At 37.2% G+C, this 23364-nt stretch overlaps 1 protein-coding gene across 1 annotated transcript in view; it reads left to right on the forward strand.

The window, feature by feature from the left end:
• Nucleotides 1-23364, forward strand: part of Cntnap2 (contactin associated protein 2) — a 1597185-nt gene that overhangs the window by 426760 nt on the left and 1147061 nt on the right. Inside the window, exon 2 of the mRNA XM_048340407.1 lies at nt 12085-12195. Coding sequence (XP_048196364.1) covers nt 12085-12195 — 111 coding nt within the window. The remainder of the gene's footprint in view (nt 1-12084; nt 12196-23364) is intronic.

Below are 23364 nucleotides of genomic sequence, written 5' to 3' on the forward strand. Positions count from 1 at the left end.
TCCATAGCTTACCTCCTCCTCATTTCAGAATATGGTGGAATAATCATAATGCATAATTCCTTTCAAGGATAAGTAATTTAAAAAAATCCCTTTGTGTGAATGCTTTTGTTATTTTTTTTTTGACTCAGTAATTCTGGTCTTCTCGAACATCTTTTCCTCCTGAAAAAGAACAAGTGTTATGATTTAACCAGACAATGAGCCACTTGTGCTGTGAACGTAGAAATAAATGGATGACAATTTATTGGAAATCTAGATATGTTCAAATGAGTGGAGACGGCAGCATGTCCCTGGTTCTATTGACAAAGGAATGTGGTGTCATTATCTATTACTTCGATGGTTCATCAGATCACAATAAGTGCTTCAAACCTGGAAGGAGGAAAAGGAGTGTTTTGTTTTGTTTTTTCTTCTCAACATTTTGCTATAGACACATGGCAGCACTGAGAAATATCTTATGAAGCAGAATAGCATAGGCTCATGCCTGTAATCCTAGCCACTCAGGAGGCTGAGATCTGAAGGTCATAGTTTTAAGCCAGCCTAGTTAGGAAAACCTATAAAGACTCATCTTCAATTAACCACCAAAACATGAAAGTGGAGCTGTGGCTCAAGTGGGAGAGCACCACCTTTGAGAAAAAAAATAAGCAAAGAAGTACCACTGCTTTATACAAAAGACAATTGGGTAAACAACTTTTGCTAGAAAGGGAGAAGCCAGGTATTTAAAATTTAGTACTTCCATGAATGTTGTATGACATTATAGAACCTGCCCTTTATATGCATGGAAACACAGATTCACTATGGTGTGTGACTCGTTGATGGAAATAGGGACTTGCTAGGAAGTAGACCTCGGTTTTCTGAGGCCTCTGTGAGAGTGGAAGTGTCTGGAAAACAACATCACTGCGAGACTTCCACCAGCTCTCCACTGTGAGGATGACAAATACACATAGCTCATTTATTTCTCACGGCTATGGTATTTGTTTCTAATTTCAGGCTGTAATAACAAGCTACCCTCCACCCCACCCCCCACCCCCATCTCTTGATAGCTGAGTGCAGAATTCAGTAGGTTCTCTGTTTTCTATTTCTGATTACACTGCTGGGTATTTTTTTTTTTACCCCCATTTGGAATTCATTCTCTGGGAATCTTTCTCAATATGGAAGCTTAGAAGCAGTGTTTAGATTTTATAACTTTACTTTCTGTAGTGTCTCTGATTGGAAAGTGTTTATGATTCCCAATTTCTATCTGGGTGACACTGCAAATTCTCCGCTTAGTTTCTCAAAACACTGAATAGTTTTGTGCTATGTCTTAGGGCTATTTTACAGATCCAACAGCTTTTATTTCCCTTTCCTGTCTCCACCTCTTCCCTTACTCCTTCTCCATCCTCTCCCACTCTCCCAGCTCAGGTCACTGGAGATCTAGAACATGTCAGATTCCCACTTCTGCCTTATCACTCACATTTCCTATTCTAGAACATTCCATGGATACTGGACAAGTCTATAGCCTGTACCTTCTGCTAAGAAGGATAGCTTTCCAATGAGGTGCTTCTGCATCTCTAATCAACAGGGTAACCCACCTATCCAAAAAAAGCTGCTTTCCTTTCTTGTTTTATTTTCAGTGAATTTCCTCCATTTGAAAAACATGACGTATTTATTACTATTATCATCAAGAACGGTTTCCAGCAGTTCATGGTTACTATGCCCCTACTTGTGCTTCCCTCAGCTGAACAAATGAGAGGGCATTATCCTTGCATCTAGCATCACTGAGCAATTCTTCTTAACACTATTTATTTTTCATGTCTTATGCTGTCAAATTACTAATCAAGGAATATTTCAAAGCAGTAGAAAGCAGAAAGGAAATTAAAGGGCCACAATGATCTAATAAATCATGCGACAACATATGAATAGTTTTGTTTACATAATCTTTCAAGTAATTTATACACAAGTTTATATTTCAAAAAATAGGTGGTCATATAAATTCTATCTCCTGGCTAGTTTTTAAAGGAGACAGCTGTGGGTTAATTTAACATTCTTCTATAGCTTCACTGTTGTTGACCCTGTGGTGCGCCCATTGTTCCCTTTGAGGATACTAAACCTGTGATGGAAGAGAAAGTAACTTCAGGCAGAAATACTGGAAGATACTTATCTATAGCACTACTTAGTCTATCTTATGGTTTAAAGGTAAAAGTGAGTCAAGTAGTCTAGTAGAATGTTGTTACTAATCATTAAATACTGACTTGGAATTTACCAGTTAATGAGGCTAGAGGGTGAAAGAATGTGACAATTGCAGGGAAACCAACAAAAGCCATCCAAAACAGTGGGATACAAAGGAAGAATTTTGTTCAAACTTTAGGATTACTCAAGTTCACACACTCATACTGCACTTGACCTTGACATCTGACCTTGACCATTTCTAAAAGATTTACTCATTAAAAGTAGTAGGTGGCTCTGCCTTTGAGACAAAGTAAGTTTTTAAAAAAACTACTCTCCCCATAATCTTCGAGGTTAAAACTTCAACCTGATTTATCAGTGTAGATTCTATTTTTGGTTAAGTAGTAATAGAAATTAAAATTTCAAAAATATTCCCAGTTTATACTGGAAAAGGTAAAATTTCATTTTCAAAAAAAATTATTTTACATAGAACTTATTCCTGTGAAATTTTTGAAGATCAATAGAGTGGAGACATAAGTTGAACTTGTTCTTGAAAAAGTTCTCACACATTTATTGCCTCTGTAGTATCTAACAGTTTAGTAAATAATTTCAAACTGATTTGTCTGTTAGACCATCTGTCAGAAATACACTGCACTTTGCACTACATTCTGAAGTGATTTGGCCTGGGTCTGTGCAGACCACCCCCATTTCCTATCAGATTTACAATCATAATACTTACACGTGTGACTAAGTCTTTAGCTATATGACTTTTATGGGTTTTCTTTCTGAACATAGATATTCAACCAACATAAAGGAAAATAAAATTGAAATGGAGCTAATTTTAAGGTAATAGCATTGAGCATGTCCCTTGTTAAAAACTATTTGACAGCTTTTTTCTTTTAAAGATTTATTTATTTATTTGCCAGTCCTGGGCCTTGGACTCCGGGCCTGAGCACTGTCCCTGGCTTCTTTTTGCTTAAGGCTAGCACTCTGCCACTTGAGCCGCAGCGCCACTTCTGGCCATTTTCTGTATATGTGGTGCTGGGGAATCGAACCCAGGGCTTCATGTATATGAGGCAAGCACTCTTGCCACTAGGCCATATCCCCAGCCCCTATTTGACAGTTTTTGCCGAATGTTTTAGGAACTATGCAGAAACTATGAAAACATCCAGAAATCTTTTCCTTTCCACAATAAAGTGTGAATCTGACACAGTATTGCCAATGGTGAGATTTCAACAATATATAAACATTGACCTTGAGTAAGTTTCTAGATTCACAGTGGTCAATAAGGAGAACCACCTCACAACTTCAATACTTTTGGAGATCTCCCCAATAGCCAAATACAATAATATGCACAGATCTCTATGTGAAGATGACACCTCCTTGAACTGTGAATCTCCAAAGCCCAGGCTAGCAATCAGGCAGAACCCAGGTGTCTCCTGCCTCTCGAACCTGTCAGCCATAAGATCTTGCTCTGGGTGTGAAATGGCAACCATACCTATTTCAAAAGGTTGTTATAATAATTCAGTGAGACACTCCATTCAGAATATTTAAACTATTGCCTGTCACATAAGTACTGCACAAATGATTGCTATTAACACTCATTGACGTTCTGACTTTGGTTTAAGGGTCCCCACAATCAACTATATCCAGAGTGCTTTAAATGGCAAGATAGAAGATTTTTTTTTAAATTAGGTTTTATGCATTTGGTAAGGAACAAGAGTCAGTGAAGGTAAAAAGATGAGAGGTGACAGAATCATTTTTGCTTAGAAATTTTAGATGAGATATATCTACTCAGTTGATAAATCTGGTTCTTGAAATTTGTACTTGAAAATAACGTTACTGAATATTTCTTCCTGGTCACTATCTTTGTTAAGTTATATTTTGATGTAGTTTAAAAAAATCAAATTATATATCCTGTTTTAAAAAAGATCTTACCTTCTTGCATTCTCTGTGCCATCCAAAACTTAATACAACTAAGAAATTATCTTGATATGAACTATAATGTATAAAATGTAGCTATCTCTGAGACTTTCTATAAAATATCACTGAGTAAAATCTATGTTAAATACCAGATAAGGAAGTCCTGTCTACATAATTTGTTGTGCTTTTGGGAATTAAGGGTTTGACATGAACATAAGTTTAGCACTTATATTTTTTTTTCAAATTTTTATTAACAAACTGATGTACAGAGAGGTTACAGTTTCATACATTAGGCATTGGATATATTTCTTGTACTGTTTGTTACCTCGTCCCTCATTCCCCCCTCCTCCTCCCCCTTTCCTTTTCCCCCCATGAGTTGTTCAGTTCATTTACACCAAACAGTTTTGCAAGTATTGCTTTTGTAGTTGTTTGTCTTTTTTTACCCTATATATCACTGTTTACCAGTATACATGGTTTCTAATATACTCAGATAAGATACAGAGATAGTGTAGGTACAACCACAGGAAGGGGATACAAGAGGATCATCAATAATAGAAGCTACAGTTACACATAGCACATTGACAGTAGTTACAACAGTGATATAACATTCGTTTCCATAACATGGAGTTCATTTCACTCAGCATCATCTTATGTGTTCATAAGGTTCATTGGGCTCTTGTGATCCTCTGCTGTGACTTGCCTAACCTGTGCTAATTATTCCCTATAAGGGAGATCATGTTTCTTTGGGTCTGGCTCACTTCACTTAGTTTGATTTTTTCCAAGTCCTTCCATTTCCTTACGAATGGGGCAATGTCATTCTTTCTGATAGAGGCATAAAATTCCATTGTGTATATGTACCACATTTTCCTGATCCATTCGTCTACTCAGGGGCATCTGGGCTGGTTCCAGATTCTAGCTATGGCAAATTGTGCTGCGATGAACATTGTTGTAGCACTTGTATTTTTGAGACAATTAAAAATACAAATAGATGTGTTACATTAAATATTGTCTCTGTATCTATGTAGACAAGTTGAAGGATTAATTTATATATTATGAAGGTCTTTTTTTCTATACTTTGCATTTACAAAATTGGGATTTAAAGGTTATTTCTACTGACAGGGAATAATCCAGGGAAGCAAGAAAGACTTATAAAAAAATCAAGATATAAGCCATAAAATGGGAGAAAAATATGATGGAAGTAAAGATATAAAAAAAAAATAGCAAATTGAGTAGAAGTCAATGGTATTTTTCCCCAATGGAAGTGAAAACATTTTCCTAGTATATTCCCATAGCACTAATTTTTGAACCATTTATTTTTATTGTTATGATTGTAAAAAGCATAGAACTGATTCAAAACTCAAAACTTAGAAAGACCTTGGAGGGGAAAAAAAAAGAACAGAAGAAAGAGACTGTGTGATAGGTTTAAATAAATCGCCCGAATTCATTTTGGTAGAAATAAAATCTTTTTAATTCCTTTGACCTTTCTTCATGATAGGGAGCTGTTATAAAAAAAACAATGACTCATAATTATGGAGATAAACTCTTTAAATATATAGGTACTAGAAGCTACCTGAGTTTTCTCTTGGCCATAGGAAGCCACTGAAATTTGATTCAAGAAGAAGAAAAAATGCTGTGAAAGGCTGCATTAAATCAGTGAATGCTCAGAGAAATATCTGGGTCATGACTTCAGTTGCCTTTTTGCTCACATACTGAAAATGTCTGTTAGGCCACACAATAAACAATACTTCAGTTGTCCTGAGTCACTTCTGCTGTCTTTAAGGCAGTGCAATGAAAGGCATGATCTATCAGTCCAGGATGGCAGGTGACTGTCTGAGAGGAACAACCCAGCAAGCCATACAGTGGCCACAGGGAGCTTGGGCAGGTAGGTACACAGGCAGGTGCATGTTCAGGTTGGTGAACACAATTGGCAAGAGCCAGGATGAGAAGAGCAGAGGGAATTCAGGACGAGGAGGCAACAGACCCTCTTGGGATGAGGTGGGGCTGCAGACCTTGAAAAGATCATTGGAAGGAAAACTTCCTAGAGGAAATGCCATCCTACTAGGACACCCCAAAAATGCAATTTGCACATGCATTCTGCTTGTAACTCAAATTTACTTGCGTCTTCATGAGCAAAAACAGAAGCGTATTAATTGGAAAGCAGAATAGGTGATTAGGATGGCTCTCATTCTGGAGAGGAATGATGACAAAACCCAACACAGAGTAAAGTAGCTCCACAATGAAAAGTTAGAAACTGAATACATGCAGGACGTGGAGATTACTGAAAAGTGTGCTTCCATAATAATGTTCCTTTCCAAATTGCTCTGTACAAAGGACAAAGTTACTGACCACATGTCTACCCAGCAAGAGCTACCTGTTCTGGAATGCTATGAAGTTCTCCCTGTTTATCTGCAGTAGGTTTCTGGTAACAGACATGCGATATAAACACATTCTAACTGAGCACTGGTGGCTCAGCCTGAAATCCCAGCTACTCAGAAGGCTGAGATCTGAGGAACAAGATTCAACACCAGCCCAGGCAGAAGAGTCCATGAAATTTATTTGTCCAATTAACTAGAAAATAACCAGAAGTAGAGAAGTAGCTCTAGAATACCAGCTTTGAGCAAAAACAGAACCTAAAAGCAAGTGAGAGCGTGGGGGCCTGAGTACAAGCCCCGATACCAGCAGAGACATAAAATAGAAAAGGAAGTTAAATGAGTAAAATGAGACATATATTCTAAGTTCTGTAACTGAAACAGATAATGGTTAGGGGATTTTTTCCCATTGTTTGTCACTTCTTGGATACATTAGTTTCTATTAATTATAAAATGTGATAGGTTTACTGTGATTTTTTTCATACATGTATATAAGGCACTTTGATCATATACAACCTGTCTGTTACCCTTCCATGTTACCCTTTCCCCAGATCTTTCTCTTGAAACTTTTCAGAAATTTATATGGGTGTAATTATGACCTTCTCATAAGTACATATAAGACACTTGCATCATTCCACATTATTCTTGAACAATAAATAAACCACTCAACTGACACATTGCAATATTAAGTACGCATGCTCTGAAATTGTTCCCTTTTGCAATCCTTTCCTTGTCCCTCCACACGTACAATCCTCTCCTCTCTGCTCTTTCTGGCAAAGAGCAGTAGTTACTTCCTACTGTCTGTCTGCCAGTGAGTTCCTCTGTTCCAGCTTGAGTTAGTACAGCATTCTTACAGCCAGTCTGTCTGCCTTTCTGATTGACTGAAATTGTATGAAAATAAAACCCAAGGCCCATCTGCTCCTCTCGTTTTCATCCAAGATTCCCGGGAAGGGAGATGCACAGGAGACTAAATATTTGCCATGACGGTAGGTGGTTGCAGTTTTGGAATAAGTCCTGGAAGGGGAAAATGCAATACTAGATGACTTCAATCTCTTTCTCTCCCTTTTATTTACTACTATATTAAATGTATAGCTTTGTCGAGAGTTTGGCTTGATTTCTTAGTATTTGCTGTCTGTGGAATATGGAATATATGCAAGCCAACTCTCTAGAAGTTATTGCATGTATAAATCATTTTACAGTTGGAAATAAAAGTGGATAGTTCATCATAATAGTCAGTATGGCAATATATGTAAACATGAGTGCCCTTACAACATCTCTGGGAAATTCCGCATCTACTGTGGCTTGTGAGCTGTTTCTTCTTCTTACAATATTCTTAATCCTCCCTCTACCTATCCACCCTCCAGTAATTCTCCAGACCCTATTCATTAGGTGCGAAGTTACCTGACATCCCCATTGTTAATTAGTCTTATCCCTGAATACCTAGAATAGTTGTTAAATTCTGCAAGAAACTAGGAAACATTTTCCTCCAAAAGGTCAGATAGTAAATATTTTAGTTTTACAGCCATCTGGTCTCTATTACAACATTCTGGTGTTGTGTAAAGGAGCAATGGCCACCAATGAGTGAGTGTTACTGGGGTCCAATAAAACTTTACATCTGAAGGCAAGTCAGGGTCTAGATTCAGCCTATTGTCAATAGGGAACTATTCCTACATGGGAGTTTTTTTGGCATCTTGGGGATTTGAAAGAGACTTGTGGAAAGTTCCTCATTATTATGTGGGAGTTGGCTGTAGGAATGGAGTTAATTAATCGATACATTCAATGGAAGTCATTTATGACAGGGTCGGATCTAGAAAGCCATTTGCATAAATAGGCCCACATTATAAATAAACAGGTTTCATTTGGTATATGATTATATTCTACTTAGTACTGATTTTTGCTTCATGTTGAATTCTTTCATTGGTACAGCTATTATTTCCATTATGGAAGAATGACACAGATTGTTAAATAGATTGTATGAGAATGACGTAAGATACCAATGAATATTTGTGATTAAAGCCCTGAGAAAGAAAGACTAGTAATGTGGCACTATTCTTCTTTAATTATATGGCTAGATATTATGCTTCAAGGCAGGAGAATGGGAGATCACCAGTGTTTAAATCCTGATAATTTTACGGTCACCATTCATAAAATGGTTATCCTCATCCCAGTTTAATTTGAATTTTGTGATTCTGAATTACATTCATCATTTTAACTTTTGAAATTTAATTTCCTTGTTTCCTAAGTAAGTTAAAATTAATATTTCATTTTTAAGATGATACATTATTAAATAAGTCAGTGTCATCTAATAAGGAATTAACTGGTTTAGGCTGATCAAATTAAAACTCTAAGTATTAATTAACTGTTGGTTCATTTAATTTTTTACCAACTTCATTTTAGTTACTTTAAATGTAACTATATATATAGTTATATTAAATGTTTACTTTTAGAGAATGTGTCATTTTTTTTCATTGTCAAGTATAATCTAGCCCTCTTCATAGATTTAGAGTACAAAAGATTTTCCCAGCATGCTTCTGTTTATTTCTTGGAGAAATAGCCTCTTCATCTCCTGTAGATCAATATACACTCTGATGTTTTCTGATCAAAGAGGCTTTCCTTGACAAGGCAGAAACTCCCTCCACCTCCACACTCTGACCCCTCTTCGTGGTCAGTGTTGCTCTATAGAATCTTTCCCCCTCTCATACTGTGACTTCACCTTTCTGTTGCTGGTGCGTTTCTTACCATTAAAACATAAGCTACCCAGGGGTGGAACACTGTCAAGTTCCTGCACAGCTGAGACAAGCCTGATGTCTCTTCCAATGAGTGACATAATAAGGGATGGATGTTAGCAATTTTCACCATCATGGGAACATCTGAAGCAATGCTTACACTGGTCAAATGTGGAAGTTATGCCAGAAAAACAAACAAACAAAAAAACAAACACTAAAAATTTTACTTAAAGCCAGGCCTAAATGGCACCCTCCTGTAATCTCAGCTGTCTCAGGAAGCTGAGATCTAAGGTTCAAACCCATCCAAGTTAGGAAAGTTTGTGAGATTATATCCAATTAATTACCAAAAAATCCTGAAATGGCACAGGTGCTCAAAGTGATACTAAGTACTTTTGTTGAACACAAAAGCTTAGAGACAGTGCTCAGGCCCTGAGTTTAAGCCCCAGGATCTGGCCAAGAAAAAAAAAAAAAAAGAAAAGCTCAAATCTGAAAATTACCAAAGATGTGTATCTTGGGGTACTTGTAAGTTAAACAGCAAACTTTAATAATGAACATAAATAGTCTTCACCTTGTAGAATGGCTTTGTAAACAATTACTTTTTTAAAAATTATGTTCCCTTTTCCAGCTTTTACACTGAGTGTTCTGGGTATACAAATCCAATACACCTTACATCATTTCCAGAGGCACTTCTAGCACAATTTAGAACTATAACAAATATATCAACAAGTTGTTAGACGAATTAATTTGTTCACTTTAACTTCAGATTTGTGTACACTTGAATGGCGAGGTGATAAAAACTAATTTATTTTTGCAAGTGTCTTTGGGGAATTAACTCCACTTATGTGAATTTCCACAAAAACAAGTTTAAACTTTCCATTGCTTTTTCTATTCTGTTCAGAAATTCCCGAGATTTCCTGAAACATCTGGAATGTATAGCTCAATTCCACATCATATTAAACAGAGTTCTGAGCCTATGTGAACATTTGTTGGAGATTAAAGACCTCATTTTGAAAATATAATGTTCTACCATGTTGAAATTTGACAGTAGTTTTCTGGACTGTTTGGTGTTTGTTGGATTTATTTATATCTCCTCCTCCTCCTCCTCCTCCTCCTCCTCCTCCTCCTCCTCCTCCTCCTCCTCCCCCTCCTCCTCCTCCTCCTCCTCCCTCTTCCCTCTTTTCTCTTTTCCTCTTCTGCTTCATCATCTTTGTTTTCTGGTCTTCCTTTTTAAGTTCATTCTACAGCATTTTTAGAGTATGAACAGAGTTTCAAGCCCTATTCAAATGACTGGAAAGTTAGTGTTTAGCACACTTTATTCCCAGGGAGTTTGGGGCCTGGTGGGAGATTCAGGCAGGTAAGTTTACTTGTGTAAAACCATGGTGATAGTAATGGCTGGGGAGAAACATGAATCTCAAGGTGATGGTCTCAGCCAGATGAGTAGCAAGGCCTGTCTTCAGTTAGTTGTTGAGTAGAGACTTTGCAGAGGAGAAGGCAGAGCCATAACTCTCTGAATAGAAACTGAAGGCCACAGGAGGGAACACACTTGCCCAGGGAGGAAGAGTAATGAGACTGTTCCATGTGAATAGTGAAGGACAAGGAGGTGAGGCACCATTATTGGGCAATGGCGGGCTTAAACCTTTATTCCAGGTGATTGAGAACAGACCCAGTGTTAATTTTGACATTTCCTAGAACATTCATGTAAGTGGAGTTAGGCCACCAATAACACTGGAGAAATAAATCATTATTAATAGTTTTACTCATCAAGTGCATAGAAATCTGAAGTGAGCAGATCCATTCTCATAGAGTATTCTTAGATACCGTGTTTATCTTTGTTATTCAGCAAGTGCCTTTGCATTAAGTTAAATGTGAAGGAATGAAGACACATGCAATTTGCATGTGGTAAACTCTTTTACCACAGCATTGCCGGTGGCTGCATAGGCCAGATTGGGGAAGACACCATAGGGAGGCGAGCTGTGAAATTTTAAGATCTTCCAGGATGCAAAGTAAACCCTCAATGGAACCTACCCAAGGGGGAAGAAAACTGATGAGTGATCCAAAAGCCTACTCTCCAGCCTTTGGAGAAATTGTACACATTAGACAAAATAAGAACGAGCCATCAGGGGAACTAGAACACAAGGAGCTACTGAAACAGGAGGACAGGGTTGTTGACCAAACTGGAAAGCTAGGTGCCAAGTGTTACAAACAGAACTGAGGTGTCACCCAGGGCCAGGGCGGGGGATCATTTGAATATATTGGGAATTGATTCATTTTTCAGATGGCAGTACTTTTCAAGTTGCTGGTAATTCCCTGTTCTCCTTTATGGAAATCTGTCTCTTTTAGTTATTATAATAACAAACACACTCAACATGAGATTAACCCTCTTACGTCTCTAAGTACACTAGATGGTATTACCATCCGTAGCTACGATAGTTTACATACTTATCACAGGCAGCTGAAATTTTATGCACATTGATAGCAATCACCTGTCTCTTACCCCTTTGTTGTACCCTCGGCATATTCCCTCCTCATTTTGTTCTCACTCTGAACTCACTGTTTCTCGTCCCTGAAATACATAGTTATCTCAAGCTTTTCAACGTACCAAATAGCAACCTTTGGTATTACAAAAACGCCTCCGTTTTATTTGTGATTCTTAAGATCCCAGGTGCAAGGCGGGCCCCTTAGTGGCAACACACATGGCTGTGTGAATACCTCTAAAACTCGGAAGGTCTTCTTTAAAGTGTTCATATTATTTATCATATTTGGTAGAATGAGTCTGCTGAAATTCTGACTGCTGATTCTTTCAGAGACCTTAAGGTGTCTACCGTCTTTTGTAGTTATTTTAACCAGCACTCATTATTTTTAAGAGCAATCATTACTGTGATCAGTCCTTGAAGAGGGTCATGGAGACTCTGGTCTTGTCTTTTCAGAAAAATGTGATGATGCGCTGGTCTCCGGCCTCCCCCACTCCGCCTTCAGCAGCTCCTCCTCCATGTCGGCCAGCTACGCGCCGGGCTATGCCAAGATCAACAAGCGAGGCGGTGAGGCCCTTTTCCATTTCTTTGCCAATAAACGTGTTAATAGAAACCTGTTATGTTTATGTCCACACTTAGAAATAGAGATGATCGCACCATACATATTAACAAACACCCCCAAATCACGCTTGCCAATTCTACCAGAGGACACAAAATCACTAAGAACATCTTGGAGAATAGCCGGTAAGCCAAAGAGGAAGAAAGATTGAAGTTATCAGGGCAATCAACCCAAAATGATTGAATATTCTGAGTTAAGAAAACTTCATTAAACAGAAAAATCAAACCAGATTCTGGGGTCTTATGCCTGTAATCTTAGCTCCTTGGAAGGGTGAGGTGTGAGGACCCCAATTTAAAGCCAGCCTCTGCAGATAAATCTGTGAGACTCTTAGCTCAAATTAACACACATACACACCCCACACATACAAAGAAAATAAAAGTGGAAGCGTGGTTTCAATGATAGGACTGCAGCATTGAGTGAAAAAAGCTAACAGAGTAAGAGACTCTGAGTTCACATGCACACACATACATACACACACACACTTGCCCAAACACAAAGCAAACAACAAAAAGAATAACAATGGACAACATAAATAAAACAAAACAGAAAATACCTTTAAAAGATGCTTAAGACGATCAGTGTACGGCATATGAAGAAGATCCTGTCTATAGACAGCTTTCTTCTCTTTTTCTTTGTAATAGCTACTGATGTGTAGGAGGGATAGATGTTTTTCTACTTTTCCTCCATAGCTCTGACTTCAGGTGTGTTCCAGTATTATATATTGATTTGAGTTAGAGATTTTAACAGCATGGTATTTATTCATTACTTGCTTATAATTTTAAAGTTAACAGCAGTTCATAAAGAGTGTACATTTAGGGACAAAAATATAAATCTCTCCTATTTCCAAGGGATCCACATAAATATATCAAGAATTGAAAATCTATAGAGATTATTCTCTTGAGTACATATGAATTACTGTGAGGACCATAAATCCTGACTAGTTAAAACAAGGTAGGTGATGGACAAGCATGAGGAAGGGGGGAGCCATGGGAAGTGTGTCTCAGTGCAACTGTGAAGCCCTGTTTAATAATTGTGTGCTTTGTACTTCAGAATTGTGAAGAGCAGACTATCAGGGTTCTCACCACAAGCATCACTGATAATTGTATGAGGCCATGAATATATTAATTAACTACAATTAATATTTTTTGGTCAGTTATGGGGCTTGAACTCAGGTCCTGGGTGCTGTCCCTGAGCATCTTTGTGCTTAAGGCTAGAGCTTTACCCCTTGAGCCACAGGGCCACTTCTGGTCATTGAGTAGTCAATTGGATATAAGAATCTCATGGGGACTTTTCTGCCTGGGCAGGCTTTGAACTGCAATCCTCAGATCTCATCTTCCTGAGTAGCTAAGATTATACTTGTGAGCCACTGGTGCCTGACTCAGTTAATAATTTTGTAAGTGTGTGCATGTATCAAAACATCATGTTATACACCAGAAATATATAAAACTTTTAGCTGTCAATCTTGCCTTCATAATACTTGGGGCAAAATAGCAGATGCTAAATCATAAAAATCATCTCAAATAATATCCAATTCAAGCAATAAACATAAAAGGAATAAAAAGGAAGGAATGAAAGAAGAGAGGAGGGAAGCAGGAAGAAAAAAGGGAAAGGAAGGACAAAGGGAGGGAAGGAGGAAAGAAAGAAGGAATCAAGGAATAAAAAGGACATTAACGAAGATGAAAAAATAGAAAAGCCAAGAGGAAGAAAAAAAGTTTTAAAGTTTTAATACCTTTTTGAAAAACAAAAGGGAAAGGAGTCAGGGAATAGAAAATAAGAATAATGAATATAGAATACGATCTAAAAAAAATCTATAGTTTACAAAGATTGAATTAGTTTAAAAATACTTTGTGAAAGATACATTTGCAAGGTAGAAGGATATAAATAACAAAGACATTTTGATTTACAACCAGCATTAATTAAGACATCTTTTTATAGCTTGATTGTCATCAGATTCCAAGATGAATGATTTGGCAAATCACAATTAGTTTTCAAAGTTTCTGCTTTGAGATGTCAGTGTAATGGAACTTTTAATCTATTCCTTTTCCACAGAAGTCACTGAATAGATAGGGAAATAGGAAACAAGGAATGAACCACCCCCACATTATAACGGTGAAGACCTGCCTAGTACGATGCAATATCGAACATGCATTAAAAATGAGAGATAATATACAGTGCTAGGCGACTAGAAGATGTCACTACCCCTGAAACAAGTACCATGGTACTGGCAGATCCACAGCAGCTCCAAGTGAGAGGATACAGAGTCACAAAAATGTGTCTTTAGGAAGGTTTGAAAGGAAATATGTCTCAAGACCATGACTTGCCTAGTAAATTGGGAAATGTCAAGCTACACCAAGTACAACACACTTCAGGAATACAACTCACAGAATCCAGCCAACAGCAAGAAGAACGAAAATGAGTGAGGAAGAGACCATGGCCAACCAGGCCTGATGGCACCTGCCCACAATCCACCTTATTCAAGAGACAAGATTATCAGTCGTGAGCCCAGGGCCAATGCAGGATAAGTTAAGTTAGTGAGACCTTACGACAAAAAAAAAAAAGTAAGTACATAAGAACCAAAGACATATAGGAGGGTGAGAGCAATGGCCTATCAAGTGCTGGGCTCTGGGTTTAATCATTAGTACTATAAAGCAACATTTAATCTTAAGAAAAAACATTCAGGACCCAGTATCTGATATTGAGTAATAAATCTATGGCTATGTCCCTTATAACATTGTGGCCAAACAGCAAAAGTGACAGTTGTGGGAATTAAATAGAGGTGTGCCTCACCCCTGGTGTTTTCTCATTCACTGATTTACCATTCTTATGTAGGTATGAATCTATGGTTGAGGTGTTAACTCTTGTAGGACCATTTGCCTTTTAAGAACAGACACTGAAGAACAGAAAAGTCTGAAGCCTGAGTTTCCTATACAGCATTTCAGGATAATTGATATTCTGTGTTGGCTTGCTCTACTTCTTTATCTTCAATTTGCCTTTTTGCCAAACCTGCTGAATTGTCCTACTCAGAGGCAAGGTGGAGAAATGGAAAGAAAATGATTTCTATTCATTCAAACCTAAGTGCCAACACTGCATGAAACATGGATAAATAGGATCTCAATATGTGCAAAATGTAACTTTACATAGATGTAAAGTATGCTACCATAATAAACAATTTTGAGTAATTTTAATGATTTTTCTTACTTATATTAACCTAAATTTTAATTTCAAAACCTTCAATTTAAAGAAAATAGACCATGTGATTGGTTTGGAAGTATTTTGTTCTCAGTATCTTAAAATCATTGGGATTAGATATTCTAAAATGTTGAAAGTATTATAGGAACAAACCTTTATTAGTTGTATTATTTTCAGTAAAAAAAAAAAAAAACCAGAAGCAAATTAGTCTGCACATTAAGGAGAATAAAAACTACTTGGCTTTTTTTCTCCATAGCCCTTTAAATTTCTGATAATTAAAAACCAACAACTTTTGGGAGGCCTACAAGGCAGACTACTAACATCTTTTTACCCCATGATGTAGCAACTGGTATGTGCCTTAAAAGAAAGGCTAGCCTAGGCAAAGTCACCAGAAAAGTATAGAAAGCAGAGACAGAGTCTAGCGGAAAACAAAACCTTCTCTCACTAATTTCTAAACAGAAGAAGCAAGGAATGAATGACAGTCAGATGGGTCTCGGAATGGAGACAGGCCTCCTTACATGGGGACAACAGTCCTTGCTTTTCCTGTTCGTGTGTGTGTGTGTGTGTGTGTGTGTGTTCCTTGTTTACTGATATTTCTTTTCTTGTTTGGATCCCTATGGTAGTTATTTCTCCATGCCCATGCACACAAAATACCCACAAGCAGAAAGACTTTGATGATGCTGCAACAACTCAAAGAGGAAACCAAAGAGGAAAGCTTCCTGAAATGAGTGCTCTCAGAAAGGCACCCAGTTAACCAACTGTAGGGAGAGAAAATAAATGAACAAGTGTTTAGCACCCAGTCAGACATTTGAGACCTAAGCCACAATGTTCAGAGAACAGAGAACCACTAGCATGATTTTTTTGCAGCTAGATATTTGGCTGACTTATCTTTTTGCTCTCTATTCCTTTTGGTGAGTGACCAATACAAACACTGCCTGAAGGAAAAACATTGGGAAAAATGTGTCTAAAACAAATGGACCCTGAAAGCAAATTAAAAAAAAAAACACTGAGATGCTCTATCACTCATTCAGATTGCCTTTCAACAAGAGTACAAATATCAACAGATGCTGTTTAGGGCAACCACAATGGAAGTTCGTATGGAGATTCCTCAAGCAAACAAACAAACAAAAAACCTGAAAATATAACTAGCCTAGGATCCAACAATGCCAGTCCCTGGGCATTTATCAGAAAAATTGCAAGTCGTGATACGAGAACAAAACCAACAAATCCATGTTCGTTGCAGCTCTGAAGAGGGGGGTGGACAAAAGGAAGGAGGAATGGTGGGCACATGAAGTCTTAATACCCAAGTTGTATATAAGAAAACTGAACTTAGAAGCCTTCAGGAGACAGAGAGGGAGAGAAAAGATGCAGGGAGAATGACAAAAGGGGTACATAGAAATAAATATGTTAAATTGAAACCACCCTACTCAACTATTTGAAGAAAACACCAATAAAAAGAAAAACAAAATAAATTTAAATGCTTGGTTCTAAAGACCTTGCAGTCTTTGCAGTGAGCTTTCCAATTGGATAATTTGCCACCTAACACATATAAATGTTAATATATTCCTCTTAACGTCAATCTTCAAGTGTAAGTCAACATTTTGGCTCGCCTGGCAGCTTTATAAATTCAAATATGAAATGTGTGAAATATTTTCTTATTACTGATTTTTGTTTGAAGTGGTAGAATTTGGAATCATTTATCAGACATGACTAATTTTTGGATATTCCATTTTAATTAGCAAATAGTGTTGTTATGCCTTGCTTTTGTTCATACCATAGAAATCGTGACTAGGTTTTGCAGCAGCACTGTATGCTAAGATGTGAGACATTGGTACCAACTATGAACACACACAAGTGCTCATTTGCCAGTCAAATCAGCCTAGATAAAGACTATGTTTTCTAGTCCTCTATTTTAGAATAAAAAATCCCATGTATCCTGGAGTGTCTTCAAGTATCACAGAATGTACTTTCAATGTGAGGGATCCATTAGTCAAATTGAGCTACATATGTTACATATCACGGGTTTTAAATAGATTTAATAGCCTGACACGTATAGTTGTTCCCAATGGGTTTGCTAGTGTGTCTGAAAATACTGTTTGTCAAGGCTATGATGATAACTATGATGATTTTGGATTTAGCATGGTAAACTAGACTTAATTGGACTAAATGAGCTTTTTAGACTTTAGGTACTTGAAGTGTTTTTTCAGTAAATTGTGCTAATGAGGCTTCTATTAGTTTTTTAGCAAATTCTAACTGTCTTAGTATTTGCTGCTTAGAATTTGCCATTGTAAACTGGCCGACAATAATGTAATAGTGATAATGCATGAATCAATCTTATGATCTTCGACAAGCTGTGAGGTATGAAATTTTATACTTCTATAGCAACATAAATAGCTGACTGTCTAAAAAAGGGAAAAACGTGGGAATACTCAATTATGATAAGGGGCTTTTAAGTTTTGCCTTTAATGTAATATTGAAAAGCATTGTTTTTGGTTCTTCCTGTATAAAAGTGTTTGATGCATATGGTGGGCTAGGCTTACAAACACTAGAAAGGATAAATATTTAATCAAATATCTACTCTCAGGGGATCTGAGGATCAATCTATTGTATAAGTCTGTTGACATTGTTTAGATTATTATTTTGCCTCAGGAGACATCTTTGCCTAATTATCACTTTTGTTCAATGGCCAGATGACCTCACTTCTGTACATGGTTATTGACTCCCTGACCTGATTGATCATGTCAAGTCTGAAAATTATTATCTCATAGCCACACTTGACTATACTTCCTCCATCTTCATCTTAATGGGCCAATAGATTCTTATTTCCCTGGGCTATTTCTCCTAAAATACCCAGGATAGTTAGGTAAAAATCTGCATCCAATAAAGTTTTAACAGATGATATTTTCTCTCTAATCTATTCCAAAGTATATTGCATTTGTATGTTCTAGAGATTAAATGTTTATCTCTTTTATATCTGCTAATTTTCTTTTTTCATATCTGAACTAAAAAGCTAGAAAAGTAATGTGAAATGTTTCACGCAATCCTAATGCACTGTAATAAAATAATAGGTGGACACTCAACCATTATTTTCTGAATGACTGAAGACATGTATTGAATATTAATCTTTGGTGTTGTTATTGGGGCTTGAACTCCAGGTCTAGACAATGTGCTTTAGATTTTTCACTTGGCTTCTGCTCTACCACTTGAGGCACAGCTCTACTTCTTTCTTCTGAGTAGTTACTTGGAGAGAAGACACTTAAGGAATTTCCTACGTGGACAGGCTTCAAACCATGATCTTCAAATCTCAGCCTCCTGAGTAGCTAGGATTACAAATTTGAGCCACCAGCGTCAGAGTATTAAATATTATTTATTGCACTCCCAATTTTAAATTTCAAATGCTCATTGTGCTTCTCTGTAGAGATTATTGCTTATATTGACAGTAAATATTTACTAAGAGCTTATTCTTTTAAAATATCATGTTAGTTATATAGTTACAATCATGGCCAACTGGGGTCCAGAAAATAAGGAGAATGAGTAGCAACACCAAACATAATTATTGTCCTTTCTGAATCTCATTCTTGTTTAGAGTAAACGTTCAACACAATTAGAACATCACCCTGTTAACATTCTCCCAGTGCCTTCAACAGTACGGAACAGTGGCGATGGAGGAAGTGATGTCAAATTGGTAAAGCAGGCCCTTCTTACCTCAGTGTATTCATTTTATGGATGAGCTCTTGGCCTTGATCACACTTTTGAGTAGCAGCACATAATCCTTTAGTTCTGTGAATTCCATTTACAATTGTGTAGCCTAGGAAAAGAAAGGAAAGGCACAAATGAGCAGGTCTTGTTCTTAACAAGAACCTGAGACACTCAACCAATGATACATTCATTACACAAGATTAGCACATAAACAACTATGTGAATGCATGCATACATATGCTTTTTAAATTATTATTTTAATGTACTTCAAACATTAAAATTATAATTGCTGTCTAGCAAGGAAATAGCCCTCCGGTCTTCACTACCAATTCTCCCATAATTAGAATAAGTTTCAAACTTTTTAATCTATTTGTTCCTTTCTGGTGTATGATCAAGAGAAGAAATAAAGTGAATTAGCTCAAAGACAGTCTTCAGGATTTCACCTAGTCAAGTCTCCATTAGCAACTCGCTTAAGTCATGCTTATTAGAATTAGTACACTCTTATCTTCATTCCTTAAAAAATTAACGACTTTCACACATTTTCTATTAAAAAAAACATTTTTTAAAGAATATTGAGAAAGTGACTGCTCTTTCTCTGTCTTTCTTTTTCCCTCTCTCTTTTTACACTCTTTGGGAACAAATTCTAAAAATATTACCACCTTAACAATTCAAACCAGCTCAGCCTTTTATAGCTTCCTTTCTTATATTCTGAAAATGAACAATCACATTGTTCATTTATCTTTTTTTGCCTTGAAAGTTGAGATCTACCCTTGTTGGGAATGGAATTGGCAATAAGCTGTGACATTTAAAGTTATTAGAAGTAGTTTTATTGTGCTTGCCTGTTTAACATTAAAATATAAACAAAAAGTCTCCCTAGCCTTATTCCCCAGATTTTTGCCCAAAGGTCACTTTTATTTTGGCTTTCCTTAGCTCTTTTAATTTTCCTGGTAATGTAAGGAATTTATATCGCATCCTGTTTATTTATTTATTTTTAGTTTTTGTTGGCCTTTGGGCTTGAACTCAAGGCCTGGGCGCTGTCCCTGTCCTTCTTTTACTCAAGGCAAGCTCTCTACCACTTGAGCCACAACACTTCTTTCATTTCTTTGTTTTTGTAGTGTATTATTCTGAGCAGTCCTGTGGCCTTTCCTGCCTGGGCTGGCTTCAAACCTCAATCCTCCAATCTCAGCCACCCGAGTAGCCAGGGTTACAGGTGTGAGCCACTCATGCCTGGCACTTGTATCCTGTTATTTTGTGCTGGTTTATCCTCAGTAGCACTTGGATTTTGCTTTGTTTCTGTCTGTTTTCTGTTTTTTTTTAAATGTTGACCAATACTATTTATTTGATATGAGGATCCTTTTTTTTTTTTTTTAAATCATGCTTGTTGCCTTGACGAATAATACACAATTAGGTATGATTTCCTTCTCTAGTTTTGATACATTTGTATTTGAACTGATCATAGTTTTGTGCTGATTAGGTTTTATTTTGTTTGGTTGGTTGGTTTATTTTAACTCTTTGCTCATATCAGATAAGCTTTATAGGTGATGGAAAGTGTGGATGAGTCTTACCCTCTCCCTTCAATGTTCCAGAGAGCAGAAGCTAGAATCACATACTGTGGGTTCAACATGGTTCTGTCGACTGAAGGGTTGTAGCTGATAGCTGGACGTGTTTCTTTTTGCATTTTCATAAGGCTATGTGTGTTCATCAGGTCACAAAGTGTTTACAGAAGTTTAGTAGCATTTCCTTTGTTAGAAAGAAAGCCCAGGCAGAGACAATCTGATGTCCCCTCTTCACTGTGGGGAGACAATAGAAACATCCCAGGCAGTCTGCAAAGGCAGAAGGCATGACACTGATCTCTTCCACCTGTGCTGAGTCCCCCTACCCCCATCGCCCACACACACTTTACATTCAAGCTGTACTAGATTTGAATATGTCACCATTGGCTCCTGGATTGCTCTTTTAAATTAATCATTCTTCTCACAGAGTCTCTGTATTGTCAAGATTATCCTTTAGTTGACTTGAGGCCCTTTGCATGACATCTTTATCATCATTTCAAGCCACCATGTTTGTTGGTTTTCTAACTCAGAACATACTATACAATACAGCATCAAGTAACAATGTGTCTGGGCCCAATGAGACCACCTTGGGCTGTACCCTGTGTCTCATGCACCCAGACATAGCTTTACTCTTAGGATGGTGCTGAGATCTAAGTTATACTCGCAGATTTCAGCTGCAATAAATGCTTGCATGTATGCATTATATCACCTGAGGCTTAAAAAAACTCCAAGGAAGAACTCTAGAAGTAACAACATTCAGTTCTATGGATTCAAGAAAGCTGAGATTTCTGTCTAAGGTAGCATCAATTAGAAGCCAAATTTAAGCATCTAAAATGAAGTCTTCTGACTTGAAATAATTCTCTAGGCTGTGTGCCACATGTTCTTCTTATGCGGGAGTTTTCTTTAAGGAAATATGTGAAAATGAGTTGGTAATAGAACACAGCTAAAGTTTTCCCACTAGTGTTTTAGAAAAAAAATATATATGCTAACGTGTTTTATTTCTGGAGTGCACATGCTGCCTCTATTTTTCACTCAAGATTGCCATTGTGATTTCTGAGTGTGTGTGTGTGTGTGTGTGTGTGTGTGTGTGTGTGTGTGTGTTTGTTACTGGGCTTGAACTCAGAGGATTGTTCTGTATCAGCTTATTCTATGTGAACTCTTAGTCTACACTCTGCTACCTAAGCCACTGTTCCAACCAGGCTTTATGCTGGTTGATTTGAAGATGGACTTTTTTCTTTTTTGCTAACCTCAGACTGACATATTTTAACCTCCTGAATAGCTAAGATTACAGATGTGACCAATCAAGTACGAGCTTCTTTGCCTATTTCTGATTTCGTTCTAAATAACAAGAAAGTAAAATATACTACTTTAAGTATTTGTCTAACATAACATGTTTTAGGGCAATTCCTTTCTATTCTTGATGCTAAATTTTTAACAATATCCAGACATTGCTTTCTTTCCTGACTGAGTATGATGTGGACAAAAATAAGCATAACTGTACTTGAAATATTACATATGTGAAAACAACAAAGACTGCAGCAAAGCAATAAGACCAACATTCTCTTTCCCACAGAATGAACTTGGAAATTACTTATGTGCAGCTACAATATGCTAGAATCTGACAGGAAGAAATACATTTGAAATCACTAGCAGTCTTAACATTCACAACACACATCGGAGAAAAAGCAGAAGTCAATACAAAATGTAAAGGAATGAATAACAGGAATAAAACTCGACCACAAAATAGACTTGTGAAATCTTCTATATATGCTATAAAATGTGTTAGCTTGGTGTAACATGGGAGTAGTCCAGCATTAATAATAACAACATGAAACTCTGTGATCATTATCCATCACTGAATGCTTTCTTCTTTTCCACATAAAGGACTCAGCACTGCTATGTGTTGCCTTCCTCTTTGTTATTGTTTAAGAAAATGACCATGTTTTTTGAAAACTAAGTAAACTCGGAGGGTATTGATTCTATTTCTTTTCTCAAATTTCTTTATATCAAACATTGGATAAAATAAAGAAAAGAATCATTTGAACAACTCTTTCCAAGTCATGATCAGTCTTCTTACTGGGTATAATTTTGGTGGTGGTGGTAGTGGTGGTTGTGAGGGTTGGACTCAGAGCCTAGGCTCTATCCCTGAGCTCTTTGGCTCAAGGCTAGCACTCTACCACATTTAGCCACTACTCCATTTCTGGTCTTTGAGTAGGTAATTGGAGATAAGAGTCTCATGGGGACTTTTCTACCCAGGATGGATTTGAACTACAATCATCAGATCTCAGCCTTCTGAGCAGCTAGGATTACAGGCATGAGCCACCAGGCCTGGCTTACTTGCTCAATTTGAAGATATAATTGATGATGGAGAATGAGAGGATCAGAGAAGCACAAAATGCTATTGGTTTTCAATTCAAGCTGTGTGTTTGAACATTTTTATATTAACAGGACAAACTTGAAATTAAGTGTTCGTATTTGGAACAATAAACAATGTCTCTCTTGGGAGGGCAGTGTCTGGGCATGAAACAAGAGAAGGAAAAGAAGGCTGGGTAATCTACAACCAACGTCTCCTGATCCCAAATATGAGTTTTAGATGCTTAGTGTCCATCCAGACTTGAGAGGAAAGAACCAGGTGGCCCAGTTTTAGATGGGTTTATGGGATATATCCAAATGGCA

The sequence above is a fragment of the Perognathus longimembris genome, chromosome 2 (genome assembly GCF_023159225.1).
Source record: "Perognathus longimembris pacificus isolate PPM17 chromosome 2, ASM2315922v1, whole genome shotgun sequence".
In the NCBI taxonomy this organism is placed as follows: domain Eukaryota; kingdom Metazoa; phylum Chordata; class Mammalia; order Rodentia; family Heteromyidae; genus Perognathus; species Perognathus longimembris.